Source organism: Tachypleus tridentatus, chromosome 9, assembly GCF_004210375.1.
Source record: "Tachypleus tridentatus isolate NWPU-2018 chromosome 9, ASM421037v1, whole genome shotgun sequence".
Taxonomy (NCBI): Eukaryota; Metazoa; Arthropoda; class Merostomata; order Xiphosura; family Limulidae; genus Tachypleus; species Tachypleus tridentatus.
In genome coordinates, this window is record NC_134833.1 from 110,619,296 (window position 1) to 110,638,283 (window position 18,988).

The 18,988-nt window shown below is 31.8% G+C and overlaps 1 protein-coding gene across 4 annotated transcripts in view; it reads right to left on the reverse strand.

The window, feature by feature from the left end:
- The window catches only part of LOC143226039 (synaptotagmin-7-like), a 90,764-nt gene that overhangs the window by 14,911 nt on the left and 56,865 nt on the right, over positions 1-18,988 (reverse strand). For 3 of the 4 annotated variants that reach the window (XM_076456439.1, XM_076456437.1, XM_076456438.1), the window contains 3 exons: positions 11,549-11,617; positions 3,128-3,418; positions 1,748-1,832 (listed from right to left, as the gene is read on the reverse strand). In XM_076456439.1, the coding sequence (XP_076312554.1) occupies positions 1,748-1,832; positions 3,128-3,411 (369 nt within the window). In that variant the 5' untranslated portion in view covers positions 3,412-3,418; positions 11,549-11,617. The remainder of the gene's footprint in view (positions 1-1,747; positions 1,833-3,127; positions 3,419-11,548; positions 11,618-18,988) is intronic. The other variant, XM_076456440.1, reaches the window with a different exon arrangement.

The window sequence follows — 18,988 nt, forward strand, 5'->3', positions numbered from 1 at the left end:
TCTTTCAACAACTAAGAACAAGAAAAATGATTTGATAAGTATTTTGCTTCTTTGGTCCCCCGCTGGTACAGCGGGAAGTCTATGGATTTACAACGCTAAAATCAGTTATTCGATTCCCATCTGTGGACTCAGCAGATAGCTCGATGTGGTTTTGTTATAAGAAAACACAAACAAACTATTTGGCCCGGCATGGCCAGTTGGTTAAGGCACTCGACACCGAATCTGAGGATCGCGGGTTCGACTCCCTGTCACATTAAACATGCTTGCTTTTTCAGCCTTGGGAGCATTATAATTTGACAGTCAATCCCACTATTCGTTGATAAAAGAGTAGCCCAAGAGTTATCGGTGGGTGGTGATGACTAGCTACCTTCCCTCTAGTCTTACGCTTCTAAACTATGGATGCTAGCTCAGATAGCCCTCGTGTAGCTTTGCGCGAAATTCAAAACACTCGTTCTTTTCATGTTCGATTTTAATGTATAATTATAAAACAACTACAATGTAAAAATAAGGACATTTTAGGTTAATTAAGATTAAATGAAGTAAAATAATAAAATAAAATATTTTGCGATGCACGCATGCGAGCACCTTGAACTAATTGTAGCTCGTGGGTAACGTAATTCGATAGCGTAACGTGAGCTTCACGTTCTCCGAGTGACTTACAACTTATAAGCGCGTGGACAGTAGTTTGTCACGATTCAAAAGCAATAAAAAGACAATAAAATAACAGAATTTAATTATAAATAGATATATAGTGTTACGGCCGTAGAGATAATTAGGATGAACGAACGTGGCTTTACGTAACAATATAAAGTCATTTAGATTTATTTCGATTTTTTTTGTGGTTACGAAGTCGGTCAGAATTACCATTCCCGTTTTGAGTTATGTCAGAGAAAATAACATATAAACTATCAAGCTTTAATGGCAAAAAACGTTTGAACTGTCTTTAAGAGGTCTTAGGGAAAACACTAAAAGTGTGTGACTTTTGAGATAAGGAAATATATTTTTACTTTTAACATGAAAATTACTTTTCACATCAACTATTCAAAACACAAAAATATACTTAATATATTTATGGACAATTTTTATTTTATTTTATTATAAATACTTCACTAAAAATAGGAATTTTTGTGTGTTAAAAACGTTCAATATTAAGTGAAATACTACCAAACTTTCTGAAGATATACATACTATATTGAATGTTAGAAGTATTAAACCTACAAACACTTTAAGCAAGTACAAAATGGTCACGTGGTTAGTCATATAGACCGGCTCTCTGCTGAAAGAGTTAAGTATTTGAACCCGTCTGTGTGGAATTTTGAGAAAAAAAGAGAATTAATTAGAGGTACAGGTACAGCTGTGATATACTGTAAAGAATTTTGTACATAAATTTGACTTGTTTTGAATATATATTATTCTAAAATAAAATTGTGACGTACTGTCTATTTATTGTTCGAACAATCACAGACACCTACTGTAAAGAACCCAATCCACTTGTACTAAAACTCTAACAATAGTAACTTATTTCCTAATATACTGCTTTCATTCAGTCCTATTGCAAAATGAACTTCATTATGTGACTTCTGAGTTCATATTGTAGGATTTGTTACTAGTAGTATACAAAATAATAATGTACTATGTAAAATAGCTCAAAGTATTAGTACATGATGAAAAATTATAACTCATAAACTATTTCTAAATGATATTTTCCCTAAATTTAAAAATTACAATGTTCTTCAGTGCATAATACCTCTGCTGATGGTAAGAGATACTGAAGGAAAGAAATTGGTCCCTGCATGGTGGCACCACAATTCTCTTTGTTGTCTTCTGTTACGCTAAAAATAACATATAAATGACTGATTTAAACACTACCTCTGGCTTGGTTTTGTACTGTATACATACACAAGTCAATGAACTTAGTATAACAGTTAATTTATTCTCAGATTTCAAAATACTTCCGTATGACGTATTTGTTTGTTTCGAACTAAATAAGGACTCTCCGATTCTGAGCTGATACGTTAGAGTCACGATAACACAATTGCCGCTTGGACTAAAATAAACGAACAGTAGGATTTGACAGGTGCGCATTATAATGTATCCCTGATCCAAAAATACTTGACGCAATTTTGCATCAGGGGAACGCAAATCATAAACCTCGTATTCATAGTCCAGCAGGCTAACCACTATTCCATGGCTGTTTTATTGCAATACAAAGACACAACACTTAGAATATTATCATAAATCTTGATAGAACTTTAAAAAACACTTTTGACTCAAGGCTAAACAATCTTATCAAATGTTCAATGATGTTTCAAGAAAGTATTAATTAATTATCTCATTTTATCCACATTAAATGTATATCATTCGTAGTTTAGATTGAGAACTAATCTGCCTGTGCATCGACAATTATTTTTAGTTTTAATTACAAGTTACTTCAGAAAGAAAGAAATGGCTCAAAAGTACAACTGAAAATAAAATAAATCAATGCAACTTATATACTTAAGATAGTATGATATATTTGACATTAACACTATTTTTTAAAACGTACTATGAATTCTTTGATGTACATAAAAAATATATTCAGTTATATTACAGTAAATCAATAGTTAACGTTATTCTCGTCGGAAATCTCAATAACATAAAATTTATATGAAGTACAACTAGAAATGATATTGAAATTAAATATATACATTGGCCTGGCATGGCCAGGTGGCTAAGGCACACCACTCATAATCTAAAGATCGCAGGTTCAAATCCCCGTCGCACCAAATATGCTCGCCTTTTCAGCCGTGAGGGCGTTATAAATGAGGGTCAATCCCATTATTCATTGGTAAAAGAGTAGCCAAAGAATTGGCGGTGAGTAATGATAACTAATTACCTTCCCTCTAGTCTTACACCGCTAAGTTAGGGAGGGCTTGCGCAGATAGCCCTCTTGTAGCTTTGCGCAAAATTCAAAACAAACAATAAATATATACGTTTTTAAAGATTGAATTGTTTTTTACAATTTCAAAATTTAATTTATGGGCTAGGTATCCCCAGTTTTTGATAATGAACAAGTAACTTTCAGTGCATAAGAAACATATACTCTAATTTTGTAGTTATTATATATATAGAAAGAGAGATCACTCACGACACTAACTGGGTTTGTACAGGCCCCACCAGCGGCGAGATTAAACGCAGGGGTCCTTGTTGAACACGATCTTCAACATTGTGCCGGGTCAGTTCTTTTATTTCATCATTTTGCTCAATCGGCTGTACTTTTCCGAACTGCAGCGGTTCTAACTCGTCTCTTGCTGTCTTTTGGGGCCCGAGTTTCTTCCAGTAGAGGTAGCATAGGAACAAAGTTAAGCCCATCGACAGTAGAGCTGCCAGTGTTCCAAGAACTGAAGCTACGATGATGGTAGAAATATCCATTTTCAAACTATTTAGAGAATATTATGTGTTATGACCATTCGTGCTGTTTCATCTGAAAACGTGTAAGCTACATCCTATATCAATTACTAATATGAAGAGTTAAATTATAATTTAAACTAATCAATAGGGAAATGTTATTACTAAAACAAGAATGTATACATACATACACACTCTTGTATAATCGATATATAATTATAAAAATATGTCTCATTTCTTTTGCTTAATTCGCTCACCATTGCCATATAAATTACTTTTCTAATTAATACACGTTCAAATTGAAAAGTACGATAGATTACTGGATAGACTGTAATAAATGAATTTACAACTGGAAACATATAAATTACATTTGGACTTAATTAATATAGACTTAAAAAAGTATAGTCCAAGTCATGGAGTTAATACACATTCAATTACCAAAGATAGAGATCGAAAAGTAGAAAATATATAAAACATATCTCTTGAAATAAATTCATTAAAAATTATTCAAACAAAAGTTAATATATGCAATTTTTGACAAACAGGTGTTAAATATTGAAATTTATGTATGTACAATAACAATATACGGCTCAATGTTTGTATGCATTTCGTGTATAACGAATAAAACACGAGTCCAGTATTATACATTATACATGAATAATTAGATAAACAATTGAATACCGCAGTAAATTCACTTACAAATATTTAAATTGAGTTAGATTTCTGAAATTAACAATTTTACCTTTAAAATGACGCAAATTAATTGTTGCAATAATTAGGGTATATTTAGGAAGGTTTATGCCACCTTAATAAAGTACATAATATTTCTATCACTTTAAGTATATGGCATATACTTAAATGTTAATGTACATATGAATGTACGTTGAAGTGAAGAAAAAAGGTCGAAGTTGTTATAATTATTGCAACACTGCTATAAATTCACGGTGTATTTATCACAGTAAATGCATGTAGAATGTTTGTAGATAATATATGTAATATTAAAAAGCCTACGTCTTTCGTTGATGTTAAGCTAAGTACTATTACAAAGATATAATCTACCTTGCTTTCAAATAGATTTAAAGTGGCCAATTCCTACAGCTAATGATCAGTTAAAATAGTTAGCATCTACATAGTTTCACAGACTTTTCTTATAGTTGCTATATTGTAATTGAAGACAAATTCGACTTGGAACCACACAAAAAGTACACTTTAATTACGTGCGTTTGCTTTCAAAACCATACCAAATGCTTTTCCTTAATTTTGTCTGCATAACCTATGTAAAATTATTGCGAAAATTTGAAATCACATTTCATAATTAATAAATATATTGCCGGAGCCACATTAATGTGCCCGGACAGGGATTTTAGTTAAAATCGATCCTATTAAAAATTACACCAAATGCTTTATCTTAATTCTGTCCTCATAGAAAACATAAAAGTATTATGAAATCATTTTCATAGCTCGTAAATATGCTGCCAGAATGTCACAATAGTGCCTGAAGGGGTACTATAATCAACTCCGACCACCTTAAAAATCACATCACATATTTCTCTTGATTCTTGATTAATTAATTGAAAGGTACCCGAAACCACACAAAAGAGCCCTGAAAAGTCATTTAAACGTCTTCAGTCATCTTATAAACCACAATAAATGCTTTATTCTGTCCGCAAAGACAACATAAAATTATTGTGAATCCACATTCCGTATTTACATAATTCATAAAGATGTCGGAACCACACACAAGTGCCTGATAGTATCCTAACCCTCATTACTCATTCCCTAATGTACACACACCAAAAACAATAGATTTGTATTTTACGTTAATTAATTATTTATTTTTTGCAAATAAAAATGTTTCTATAGCAATACAAACTACCAAATCTTTGAACCATCCATAAAAGTTTGGTATTTCCAGTCGGGAGGATCAACCTTCCTCAGATGAATCAAACTAAAGATGCAGATTGGAATGGTAATGAGCCATGGAAAAATATACTGAGCATTGTACTCAGTAATGTCATCCGATGACAGACCCAATTCCACTAATTGTGCCTAAAGAATGAATTTCAGACCATCTATTCCAGAAGAGCATAACCCAATGAGGTAGACACGGCCCAAAATGAGATGCTGTGGTAAGGATCGAAAGTTGGTATCATATTGCAAAAAACGTGGAGGTAATAAGAAAGTTTGTGGGACTCAGTGTACAAAGTTTGAACTGGCGAAATGCAGAAAGCCCCCTTACAAAACCAAAATTCCAGATGATGTATAGAGTACAACATGGCAGAACCATAGACCAGAGATCTATAGCTCAGTTTAGAGTATATGAGAGTACAATAGATTTTAAACATGAAACATCTATCCACCTCACAAAATAATGTATTTTGCCCTTGTATACTTGAGATGAATTTACTTAATGTGAAAAATGAAAGTAAGCTTACGGTAAAAGATAAGCTTCAAGAACAAAAACCAGCATGAAGACAAATTTCAAAATTGAGTGATGTAAATCCTGCTTGTGGGAAATTTGACATAAATGGTATATTAGCAAGAGAAGTGAAACTATTTTCTATGTTTCATCCTAACAATTGATTGAGAGAAGTCTAAAGCTGATGCTCGATAAACCTCATTTTTAATTACCAATAAGAAATGTGGACGTTATCAACACAGAGTCCACTTGCAACAGTATAAGAAACTTTAGTGATAGTTTTGATCACAATACTGAAAAGTGTGACACTCACATCCCTGATGGATTTCAAGTTCCTTTGTGAAAGCTTGGGAAGGGGTTCAACCCACACAGACTTCTGATGACCTGTCAAGTAAAATGTTACAAATAAAAATGGGCAAATGGCCATGCAACCAATATGAATAAAAGTCCTGCAAAATGGCAAACCACTATACCATGCCATAAACCTTTTAGAAATCGAGATAAAACGAAACAAGATGCTCTTTCCTGAGAAAGCCTTTCATTATCGAAGTGTTGAGATGAATTTGGTGGTCCATGTTGGAGTACTGTCAACGCAAGCCACATTGAGTGGGCAAGATATTTTATTCAAGGAATCAAACAAGACAAGCATTCATCATCCTTTTGAAAACCTTACAAAGACAGCTAGTCAAATCAACTGGAAGATAATTAGAAGGAATCCTGGGTTCTTTCCCAGCCTTTGAAAAAGGAAGAAAAGATTCTGTGCCTAGCATCTGAAAAAAAATATTTTCCTGCTGGATCTAGTTAAAATCAAATAGAATAAGAATAAGAGAGGCAGGAAAGAGATGGTGGAGTTTTACAAAGTAAATGTTTTTGATTTGACTGAAATACTGCCAGAATGATGAAGAACAAACTTAAGTTCCACAGGAGTTAGTGGTTGCTTATAATCATATAGATAATTTCTCACCCCAACACTTGATGGCTAAGAAGGAAGGGTAAGAAACAGAAGAGGTGGAAAAATTTTAAAAACTCTTCCCAAGAAAATTGGCAATGCTCTGTAAGTCAACGACTTCTTGGCCATTGGAGAGCAAGATAGAAAGAGAATGGAAAGCATACTTCCCAATGACCCTCAAAATTTTGTCCAAGAAGTTTTTGGAACTCGAAATAAAAGAAATGCTTATGGTGAACATACTCCAATATCCATTTTCACTTTTATATCTAACCTGCCGAGCATAGACACAGATCCACAGGAAAGCAACGTGTTTGAAAAAGTCAAGTACTGGCAAAAGGTATCCCAGGCCCGTTTGTGAGCCTTTCATGCTTGCTGGCATATAGGAAACTGCCATGGACGAGAATACCATACGAAATATCTCAATGTTTTAGGTATAGAATGAACAGCTGTTCAAATTGTACAGTATATTATTGCCTCTATGTAATAGTTAACGGATGGAAGAGTAATGACATTAAAATTTAGTTTCTAAAGAGTGTTGAAGAAGAGCTAGTTAACCTGTTCTAACTTCCACCAAGCCACTCAGAGCAGGTAGCACCAACTATGTCTAATCTCCCTTAAAACAGTGAGAAAATGATCACTTCTCTATAGGTCACTGTCAACCTTCCAAGAAAAATGAGAAAAAAGCGCAGGGCAATAAATAGATATATAGCAATAAGATTGACTACATGCACGAAAACCAGTACTGAGGCGAGAAAGATTGTGATCTGAGCGCAAATGCTCAATCAATGAATCACGACAAGATACCTTAAAATGTCTTAAACACTGATACTGGAAACATCTAGGAGGGCTAGGAATATAAAGCCGTACCTTACACTTCAGATTATCTGCCTTGACTGTGGCAGGTAGACGTGGTGATGTGTTACACAGGAGATATTCCTTAGCTGGAGCGACAAGCGAGTGTCACCAATTTGGAGATATTTCTTAAATCTCGCTAAGCGATAACCCATAATGAGATATTTATAGTAGCATGAAGACTGACCTCAACAGGTATATCCCCAATGATATTTAATTTCAGAAGGAATTCACTGTGTTTTGAAATAGATGTTTACAACAAGATGCTCTCAGAACATAACTTCTTAACTGAATTTGGAGACTCAGTAACCTTCCCTAATCTTCTGCTAAAGCAAAATTATACTTGCACCGCTGTTTTAGTCGATAACACTCAAAGAAGTGAAAGGGAGACTGAAAACTGTAGAAGAAGCTTTTGAAACACTAGATGACACTTTCGTCGATCGAAGTTTGAGTTTCAGCTATAACCTACAGTACGATCTCTCCAGCACTACCATTAACAAGCTGCACTGAAAACGGGAGAGTACCATTGATCAAGGTGATGAAAATTACCACACTGAATTCAAGGTCAAGGTCTTCGTATCTACTCTAGAAATACAGAACAAGAATGAGAACAAATAATCAGCAACACAACAAACTATGCTTAATCTTAGCCAAAAAGCGGAGATGGTAAGTCAACAACACAACACGTACATCTTCTAAGGTAGTCATCAACCAAGACTAGTTTTACTTCTCTGTAATATGGGAGTCAAAAATGTGCGATAGCGACACTAAATCTTTTTGTGGAATTTTAGTCCAACCTGAAAACGCTAAAAGTAAGGTTTTAGCTCGTTTTGAAATTATGTTATATAATAAGGTTTGCTGTACAGCTCGAATCAGGGGAAGGACTTTTAAATCTATAATTCTCATATTTACTATAAAACAGTAAAATATTTATTCAATTGCCAATATTTGTAACAATTATTCATCAATTTGTTTATGAATAACACTATATTATCCATAAAAAGGTATCATTATTTCACAAACTATTAATTTTTTCAAGAGAAATATGATGACGCATTTCAATATCATAACGGAGTAACACTATTGCTTAGCTATCTACTAAATTAATGTTCAAGTCTAAATGGTTAGCATGAACATTATTACTATTTCACTTTTTCCGTTACAAGTTCTTTCCGATACATTAAGTTATTTATGGAGAATAAACCATCTATGTAATGATAAGTGTACATGTATAAGTTAGGATTTGAAACATATTTCAGAAATGAGTTTTCGTAGAAAAACAAATATAAATTGACGATATTTGAAAAGTAATTTATCCCAATTGTAATATCCGTTATTTTTTATATACTTTTTCATTGAAAGTAATATAATTATTAAATACAGAGAAACTAAGTACATTTTTACACTGAATTTGAGTAAATTAAATTTTTGAAATATTTGTTTCTGTATTTACAAAATTGAATATTTTGATTAAATCTTCCAAATCCATTTCAGTAAAAAGTGCAATGAAATCATACGTATAGCAGAATCTAGAATTTTACAAAATTTTTCAAAATTCATTTTCTTCTATTTTTAACTCTACTTGTACATTTATTTTGTTTATTGCTAGAAATATTTATCAGAAACAAGTATTTAACAGAAGTATTTTTATTTACTGATTAAGTGCTGTTATTTTGAAATTCAGATTTTAATTTAATCCATGAGGATAAAAAGTCTTTTCTTTTTGTTTCAAACTATGTTATTCTTTTCTTTCCACTGTAATAGATTTCTATTATATATTTTGTTTTACAGTACTGTAATTTTCACATTATTAAATGAACGTTTGTTAAGATGATCCATTGCAATCAAATGAGGAAAATCCTTATTACTTCGAGATCTATATGGGTTCAACCTTAGATGTAAAGTATTAATTGTTTGTAAACATCTACAATTATTGTAATATAAACTTTTCATAAATTAATGTAGCAAATTTAAATAACTGGTAAACAGCTGTCCAAACTATTAGTCAGTATACAAAGGTAGTAAAGAATCTCCAATAGAAAAATTCTAAAATAGGAAAAAAGGACGATAAATCAACACTTTAACATCGTTTTCCGCCAAATAAATGCTTTTATTACAGTTCATTACTGTTTTAACGTGCTAATTTAATTGCCTGTTAAGAAGTTACAAGGCAATTTGTTAACTTCTGTTCAATTAAATTCTTCAACGATGTTTTACACAGTTAATGATAAGTAGTCCTATAGGTTTATTACATTTAAAAATAAATTAAGGTTGAGCTGATCTTTCTTTAACACTTTCATGGAATAGGTAAGGTAGAGATAAATCATCGTATATTTTAAATTGATTAATATGTCAGATTTTTTGTTTGGAAGATCCTGATTTAATCCATAAAGACAAAGGTTTGCTTTCAAACTAAAGTACTCTTTTCTTTCCATAACGTATTTTTTTACGGTACAGCAAATTTTACATCATTTAATTAACGTTTCTTAAAATGGCCCATTTCAAACGAATGAGGAAAACCCTTTTTACTTTGAGATCTATGTAGGTTAATATAAAGGATTAGTTGTTATACCTACATACTTAAGACTGCATATACAAGATAATAAACAAATTATATTATCCATTTTACACAGTGGTTAAGTATCTAGAACTATTGCAAAATAAACTTTTCATGAATTGGAGTAACATATTCAAATTACTTGTGAATAAGTAACTAGGTTATTAGTGAGTATACACGGATGTTAAAAAATGTTAGAAAGGAAAATATTACAGAGTGATAAACGAGAAAAGGGTGATAACATCGTTTTCAGTCAAGGAACGAATGAAATAGCTCCAATACTATTAATAACATTTATTGTTAGTAGACGATTAACATCAGCAGACTGTAAAACAATAATGAACTGAGTATAAAATAAGCATTTAAGAGATTTTGGTAGAGTTCCCACTCTCAGTCCTAGTTGTCACCTTAAAGCCATAAAGGATAATGCCTGTGGTAATAGCTCCCAAATACGTTAGAGATATATCGCCTACCAAGCAAAATCCAAACGCTGATGTTAAACAAGCTAGTAAACATGGGACATCAATTAATGGCCTGGAGTTGAGTGCTTACACCACAAACATTCAACTCCTACTGTCCTCCATTATCTGCAGTGAGTTGCAGGAAAACAGTTACCCTTGAAAGTTCTTATGGTTCCTGAAGTCTAAATGACAAGTACGTCTTAATTATAAACACTTAGAAAACTTTAGACTTTTAACTTAATGAAGGTTAGTAGGTGTACTTCTTAAAGTGCAATACGATATTTGAGACATAAAGGTCAATATCAAGAAGCATATTATTAAATATTTAGGAATATAAAGGTCAATATTTTGAAATATTCCTGCACGTAATACGTACAAAGTTCTAAAATGCAGGTCCAGTAGTGCAATCAACTTATGTACTATTATTTTACAATAAATTATTCCTGTATTAAACAGTACGTTAATCAGCTGCCGTTATGTTTAGAGGTTATTTCTATGTGTAACGTAGTTCTTAATAACCAATATATTTTAACATCATAAAGTAACAGAAACATTTAAGGTGTCACGAAAAAAAAAAAAAACCAAAAAAACTCTACCTTATGATATTTGATCATTCTTCCCGTGTTAAAAGGAATATTTCCTTGTTCTATTGATATAACATATTACTCTGTACATGCTGACGTTAAAATAGTTTGTTATTGTACAGAGATGGTACATTATTTTTAGCTCTATATTATACCTACAAATCCTTGAAAGCTTTGTTTCTAATAAATACTATATTCTTATTATTCAGAACTATAAGAATTAAGTCAGATTTTTAATACCTAACAAAGACAGATAATATATAGTTTTGTTTTTAAGTTGCTAAAACACTTTCTACTTTGCAAATTATATTTTAGTATAATTCTGTAACATAGTTTTACCCAGTAGAATCAGGACTGTCCTCTTCTAGTAAAGGTTGTCTCTTGAGTTCTGCAGTGGTCTTCAAATCACTAGGATAACGTTTGTAAAATAAGTGCACGTGATTGATTAACGCTTGTAAAAAAAAAATTGATAGACTATAATAGCCTGAATTTATAGCATTTATATATATTATTAATTAATTATTAAAACTATAAAATATAAACGTTTGATTTTAATAATGGACAGTTATTCCTAAATAGAAAAACATGCAATTCATAAAATTTTCTTTCTTCTTAAGAATAAAAATAGCTGCATTTATAAAATTTACAAAACATTAACATGATTGGAAAGATATTTTCCAAAAGAGTTTTACAGAATTTAATTTAAGAATTGGCCATGACAAAATAGAGTTTTTTTTTTTCTCTAATGTAATTCCTTTGTAGTATGCACTAAGAATAAATATTCGTTTAATGATTAATTATTGCTATTTGCTTTGTAATACCGGTTCTGCATGGCCAGGTAGTTAAGGCACTCGACTCGTAATCTGCGGGTTTCAGTCCCTGTCACACCAAACATGCTGCCATTTAAGCCGCGTGGTCGTTATAATGTGGCGGTCAATCCCACTACACAATGGTAAATAGTACCCCAAGAGTTGGCGGTGGGTGGTGATGACTAACTGCCTACCTTCTAGTCTTACACCGCTAATTAGGAACGGCTAGCACGGATAGCCCTCGTGTAGCTATGCGCGAAATTTAAAAAACAAACAAACTTATTAAAAATATATATATTGTAACTAAACTCATATTTTATTTCTAAAAACTAATATCTGTTCTAGTTAACCTGAAAGCCTTAATAGCTTGCAAAACAAATTATTTAAATGTTTTACAATGTCCTTATTGAACATATTTTTATAATAAAATTGTTGATTGATGAAAATTTGACATTATGGATCCGATTCTACTCCCACTTCTTTCTTTAATCTGTAACTTCAGTTAAAATATCTTAAATATTACACTATGTAACAAAATATTTACTTTTTCTTGTTCCTAGGCAGAAAGTGTTATTTTCAATTGCTTATGCCTAAAGTAAATGGAAAAGGCCAATTTTTTCTTCAAACTTTGCTTTTGCGATCTGAAAGCGTATTACAAAAACATGTTGGATGTGTTTTCTTATAGCAAAACCACATCGGGGTATCTGCTGAACATACCGATGGGAGCGAACCCCTAATGTTAGCGTTGTAAATCCGAAGACATACCGCTGTACTACCGGGGGAGCAACACGCTGGAAGATTATATTTGGGGATTGATACGTGAAAGTGATTTACATTACAGTTGCAAATGTCGAAAAACTACTCACTTCTAAACATTTTTGTATAACTTTAATATAAATACATGTAAATCTTGATTCATATGTTGTTTTATTCAGACCTTATGTAAATAAAAATGTGCACGTTTGCCCGTTTTTACATAGAAAATAGGTTAATTTCTAAATTTCATTATCCCGGTCACAAAAGCAAAGTTTGAAGAGAATAATGGCCATTTTCTTTACTTTTACAACATAAGCAATTAAGAAATCACAGATACTATCCAGGAACAAAATTTGTGTTACATAGTGTTATGAACATTTTCAAAAACACATTAGATAATACTTTGTCACTACTAGTCTATTTAATAAATTATCATTGTATGTTATTCATATTTTATGTCTGAAATGAAACATTCATGTATAGATTAATTTATAATTTGATACGTGTAGTGTTTTTAGTTGCCTTTTATACACCAGAATGACCTATATTCATATATAATTTGATTAGTATGTAACATTGATGCTACTAATTTATCCGTATGTATATACCGTCTGTTACAATATAAAATCACCTAGTTTGTTTTATCTCGGCTCGTCTTTACTTACACAGCTCATTATTTATCTTTGTACTTTATAACAAACAACAACGACTAATGTTGATTCAGCTTGCCAGAGGGAGGTATGACAATTACAATACAGTGAGACTAAATTACTAACAAATCTTCTTCCGAACAGCAGATATACAAGCAGAGTATTTATGCAGTAAAACAAACTATTTGATATTTTATTAATGATGCGTGTTGATCTAAGAAGTCAACCATGAAAGTATTATCTCACCGAGCTTTGGGCAAAGATGATGATATTGTCTTAAGGACTCTAGAGCATATATTAGTTTAGAAGATCACGCAAAATGATGAATCATAATATGAAAGATCCCGAAGCATTAAGATATTAGCCCTTGGACTCTCTAGGAAAATTTGTCTTTAGTTAAAAGCAACAAGTCATATGAGAGATGGAAACATAAACAAAATTATTTAACGTTCGTGTTTGAGAGGTATTAAACTACACATACTGAGATGTTTATTTTTATATTATCTGTAGCTTATCACACTTCTAGAATATAGCTTAAATTTTGAACTGATATATGTACTAAAACGTTACTTTTGGCAGAGTCTACTCCAACTGTAATTTATTGTAATACATTTTTTCATACTGGTAATGTTTATTACAATTTTCTGTATTTCTTAACACAGAGGATAATTTGAGCATGTTGTACGAAAGTATAACTTTTTCTTGGCTGATTCTGTCCTTAGAGATAATACAAGGTGTTCGGAAAGTCACTGTGCAGTTTTAAAAGCAGCGATAACAGCATTCATTCAGTCTATTTCAAGACAGCAACTGATAGCGGTGTTTAGAAACAAAATAAGAAGGATCCAAGCCTGTATTGATGCCAACGGGGGTCACTTTCAACATTGTTTATAATTGTCATTCATATTTACCTCATGTTCTCTTTATTGAAACATGTCTGTTAATAAATATATAAGTACACAGTGACTTTCCGAACACCCTGTATATACAAACTTTCCTCTTATAAATATGTTTATAGTATGCAACATAAAAATATAACATGTAACGTAAAAACCGAAGTATTTAGTTTTATTGTTATTATAAACCTTAAAACAAAACAGAAACAAATATTCAAACTTCTTCATCAAGATTCCAGAAGGTTCTGTATTAATCTATCTATCGATTGATCGATTAATCGATATACTAAACCACCAATCAAGAACCGAAGAAGTTATCATATCACAGATAAAAACGATAAGACAGCTACTCGTATCACAGATAAAAACGATAAGACAGCTACTCATATCACAGATAAAAACGATAAGACAGCTACTCATATCAAAGATAAAAACGATAAGACAGCTACTTATATCACAGATAAAAACGATAAAACAGCTACTCATATCACAGATAAATACAATAAGACAGCTGCTCATTTCACAGATAAATATAATAAGACAGCTACTCATATCACAGATAAATATAATAAGACAGCTACTGACCGCGAGTATTTTCTTTCAATAAATCATTTTATTTAATTCTTTATAATATAAAAGCTGAGGTACTTTATTCCTTTGTCCGGACTAATAATTTTTCAAAACGTGTTGATGGAAGATATGATAAATAACCAGCAAATCCTAACTTTCACGCAATATGTTTATGAAGTAACGTTTTATTACAATATTCATTATTAACTCACCAAACGTTTTGTATAAACTTTAAGAAATCAATATGTGTATACTTAAAACAAGATACATATCGTACGATGATGACGGTGTGACTTTGTAAGAAGTGGTAGTGAACAACGTAGTGACTGTAGGGGTAATTTCTGTTACCCTCTTTCAACACTCAGCTTTCAATGTACTTCCACAGTGTTTTGTATGCATAAATAACGGTCATTAGCCACATATGTCAAAGTAAGACGTGGCTATAACTCAATAAACATCTCTTCATACAAATGTTATGAAGCTGTTGGAGTAAAAACTTCAGATGAATTTATGTAGTACTCTAATAGCAGCGGCCACTTTTTTCACTTATGTAGTACTAGCCTACTGTATGACATACATAACTAGCCTACTGTATGGCATACATAACTAGCTTACTGTATGACATATATAACACAGTAGTGTGCCCATTCCCCACACTTTGTGTTTATTGTTTGATAGAAAATTTAAGTTTTGTTGTGTATAAACAGTGTGTGTGTGTGTGAGGATATATCACTCTCTATGAATGTAGTTCGTTTGTTGTGAAGTTTGCGTAAAGTTACATGACGGCTATCTTCGCTAGCTCTCCCGAATTTAATAGTGAAAAACTAGAGAAAAGGCAACTATTCATCACCACCCACCACCAACTCTTGGGCTACTCTTTTACCAGCGATTAGTACAATTGACTGCCACATTATAACGCCACACTGCTGAAAGGGTGAGCATGTTCGATAGAATAGGGATTCAAATCCGCGACTCTTAAATTATGAGTCGAATTCCCTAACCACTTGGCCATGCAAAGCCATATACCTAGTTAACGTTAACTATCATCCCACAAAGTTTGAGATTAGCACAGTGACGTAGGAGTGGTTAGATAACGGACATACAGACGCAGAGTGTTGTGCTGCCTGTATATATATATATATATATACACACATTGAAACAACAGTAAATTTACTATAAAAGTAAAATCAGACATTATTATGCAGGAATATATATGTACAGATCTATAGGTTGGACATGACTTAGTTGTTGACATGCTCGGATAAATTGTAAATTCCCAATAAAAATGCTCTTTTTAAGTACACTAGACATGCTATTCGTCAGTGACGTTTTGTGGTCACCCTAACCAATAAACACAGAAATAGTAGCTTTATATAGAACAAAACATCGGATATATGTTTTTAGAGATAATTCTGGCTTCCAGCCTCTTCATTCCTTTACATAGTAACACATTGGTTATGTATTGTGTAACGAATAAAGTCATGATTATGCTTTGCTAGTCTAGCCGTTTATTACGCTTTGAATGTGATAATTAGAATAGAATTCCGCTTAGCTAACGAACTATGAAATGTGTATCATTTAGTCTGACAGAAATGTTTCTTGTGTAAGAAGTTTCAAATTCCTTAAACCGTAGCTTAGCAACATAGGAAATTAACTGTAACGATCAGCATCTTACTTTGGCTATATGATATCCACGAGAGATACGGTTGCCAGTGGTAACGGAAGAAGTAACTGGGAAAGATGTCATTTTCCTCACACCGCGAAATATTTAATCATAAAGTGCAGGACACCTATAGTACTGCTCGTACTTACCAATTCCAAGTTCCTTTAAAGAAAAACTTAAACAATATCTAAATAAATACCATTTTGTATAGAATATACAATGAAGTTTGTTTTTTAGTATCTGTTATAGAAGAAATTATATTACAAAGTGCGAAAGTTATATGCTTTACGGAGTTATGATATATGCATTTTTGTATTCAACTTGGACTATAACTAGATTTAAAATAATCCACTATTTATGGCATGACGGACCCTTATATATAAACAAATGATAATGTTTTAACTGAATAAATTGCTCTGTTTGGATAATTTTGTATTTATTATACATAACCTTAAGCCTTGTTTGTACCCAAGTACAGGGCTAGATATTATTGAACTTCCACACATTAAAAAATATTTTTATATGTGTATATATGCACTTGATGTTGAAGCCAAGAAAAACTATAGGCGTTTATTATTGTACATTTCTTTGTGTGATTTTGTGAAATATGATACAAATAGTAATATAAAATCCACCACTGACTAGTAAGTCACAAATTCATGAAATTCTTTGTTTGTCTACTTGGTGACGCTATCATCATTAAAGACGGTGGTGTTTCATAAAAAGGCGCCATTAAGTTGTTTCTTGTTGGGTTTTTTTAGCGAAAAGATACACAAAAAAGTATTTGTACTCTGTCCATTACAGGGAATTAAACTCCAAATTTTAACGTTGTGAGTTCATAAATTTATCGCTGCTTCATTGGAGAATGCGCTGGTAAACCAACAAACAGTTTACTATTCGTTCTAAGAGTACTTTAAATTATCAGTTTACCACATAATATTAGACTAAAATTACTGTGGATCGTGTTACTTTTATTGTGTTGTTTGTAATCAAAGAGCAGTCGAGTATACCACACTGATAATAAAGTTAACATTTAATGAGGAAATCAGTATGTGACGATGGTCAATTTGTTTCAGTCACTTTACCCAGTGTGTTAACAATATAAATCATAAACAAATTTAAAAAACATAATAGATAACAAAAGTATTCTTACGTAATAAAATGACTTAAACCATTTAATATTATATGACGATAAAAAAAATAAAACTGGTATTGTTGGAAACCTTCGCTGTTCGCAGTATTTTCTCTTGGAATCCAAGGATTATGTCATGAGATTCAACCAGCTTAAGCATCTCGGTTAGTTTATAATTTCTAAGATAATCCATTAAGGCAAAATAATCTTCATAAATGCAATTACCATTAAATATACACATGTATATGTCCAACATTTAATTAAAATTTTTGATTGATAAAATAAAGTATAAGAAGAAATATAAACTATTATTACCAACAAAACACATAAATACTTTAGTAATATAATATAAACCCACAAAGCTTGCGAATGAAATTTGAACATAACTAAGAGCCAATAACTATATACAGGGTGCATTTTCATCATCACATTTACAAAATCGTTTTTATTTTTAATTATTTATTGATATTAAAAACAGAAGAAAATATTGCTAAGTAAACTAATTCGAACGAAAAACGTTTCACATCCATATTAATCATGAAAAGCAGAGTAGCGAAAGTCACGGAAATAGAAATGATTTTTAAATTTATCAAGCAGGCGGTAACACTGCCTATGTAGGGATGGCTCTGATGGTTTATGGAAGTGATATTTTAAATATCTCATCAACAGGTGATCAGAATTGTACAGTACTATGCAGTGATTCCTTTCATAACAATATTGATGTAATGATCGTGTCACAAGTTAAATGAGTGTCTGTAAATGTCATGGTAAAAAGTTTGGATTTCTTGTTCTTTTGTTCTTTTTTATTACATAACCAAGAAACAAAAATTACGGCGTCAGTCAATTTTATTAAAGCGACATAATTTCAAATAAAGTATCCGTTTTTATAAGTATTATTAACTGTAGTAGTTTTTGAAAAATCGCAATTTTAGTGTAAAAAATGTTATCAATACCCCTTGCAGTTAACTTGCTAAAGGAAATCTGGTGTTCCTTTAAAAAATTTAAGTACAGAGCAAAACAGGAATTACTGGCAAATAATAGATAAATAACATATATTATTGTTCGACCCTCATTGTATTTAAAATATGGTTATAAAGACAACACTCTTACGTCTATTTAAACACTGCATAAAGAAAAAAAAGTAAAGAAAAGACTTTTCAAAAGTGGATGTAAATGTATGGATGGCTAATATTAATCCTTTATAAACAATGTAAACAAGATAACAGGAATGGCATTTATATCATGTACGGATGGTGTAAATGCCATCCCTACAATCTTGTTTGCATTGTTTATGAAGGGTTGGTAT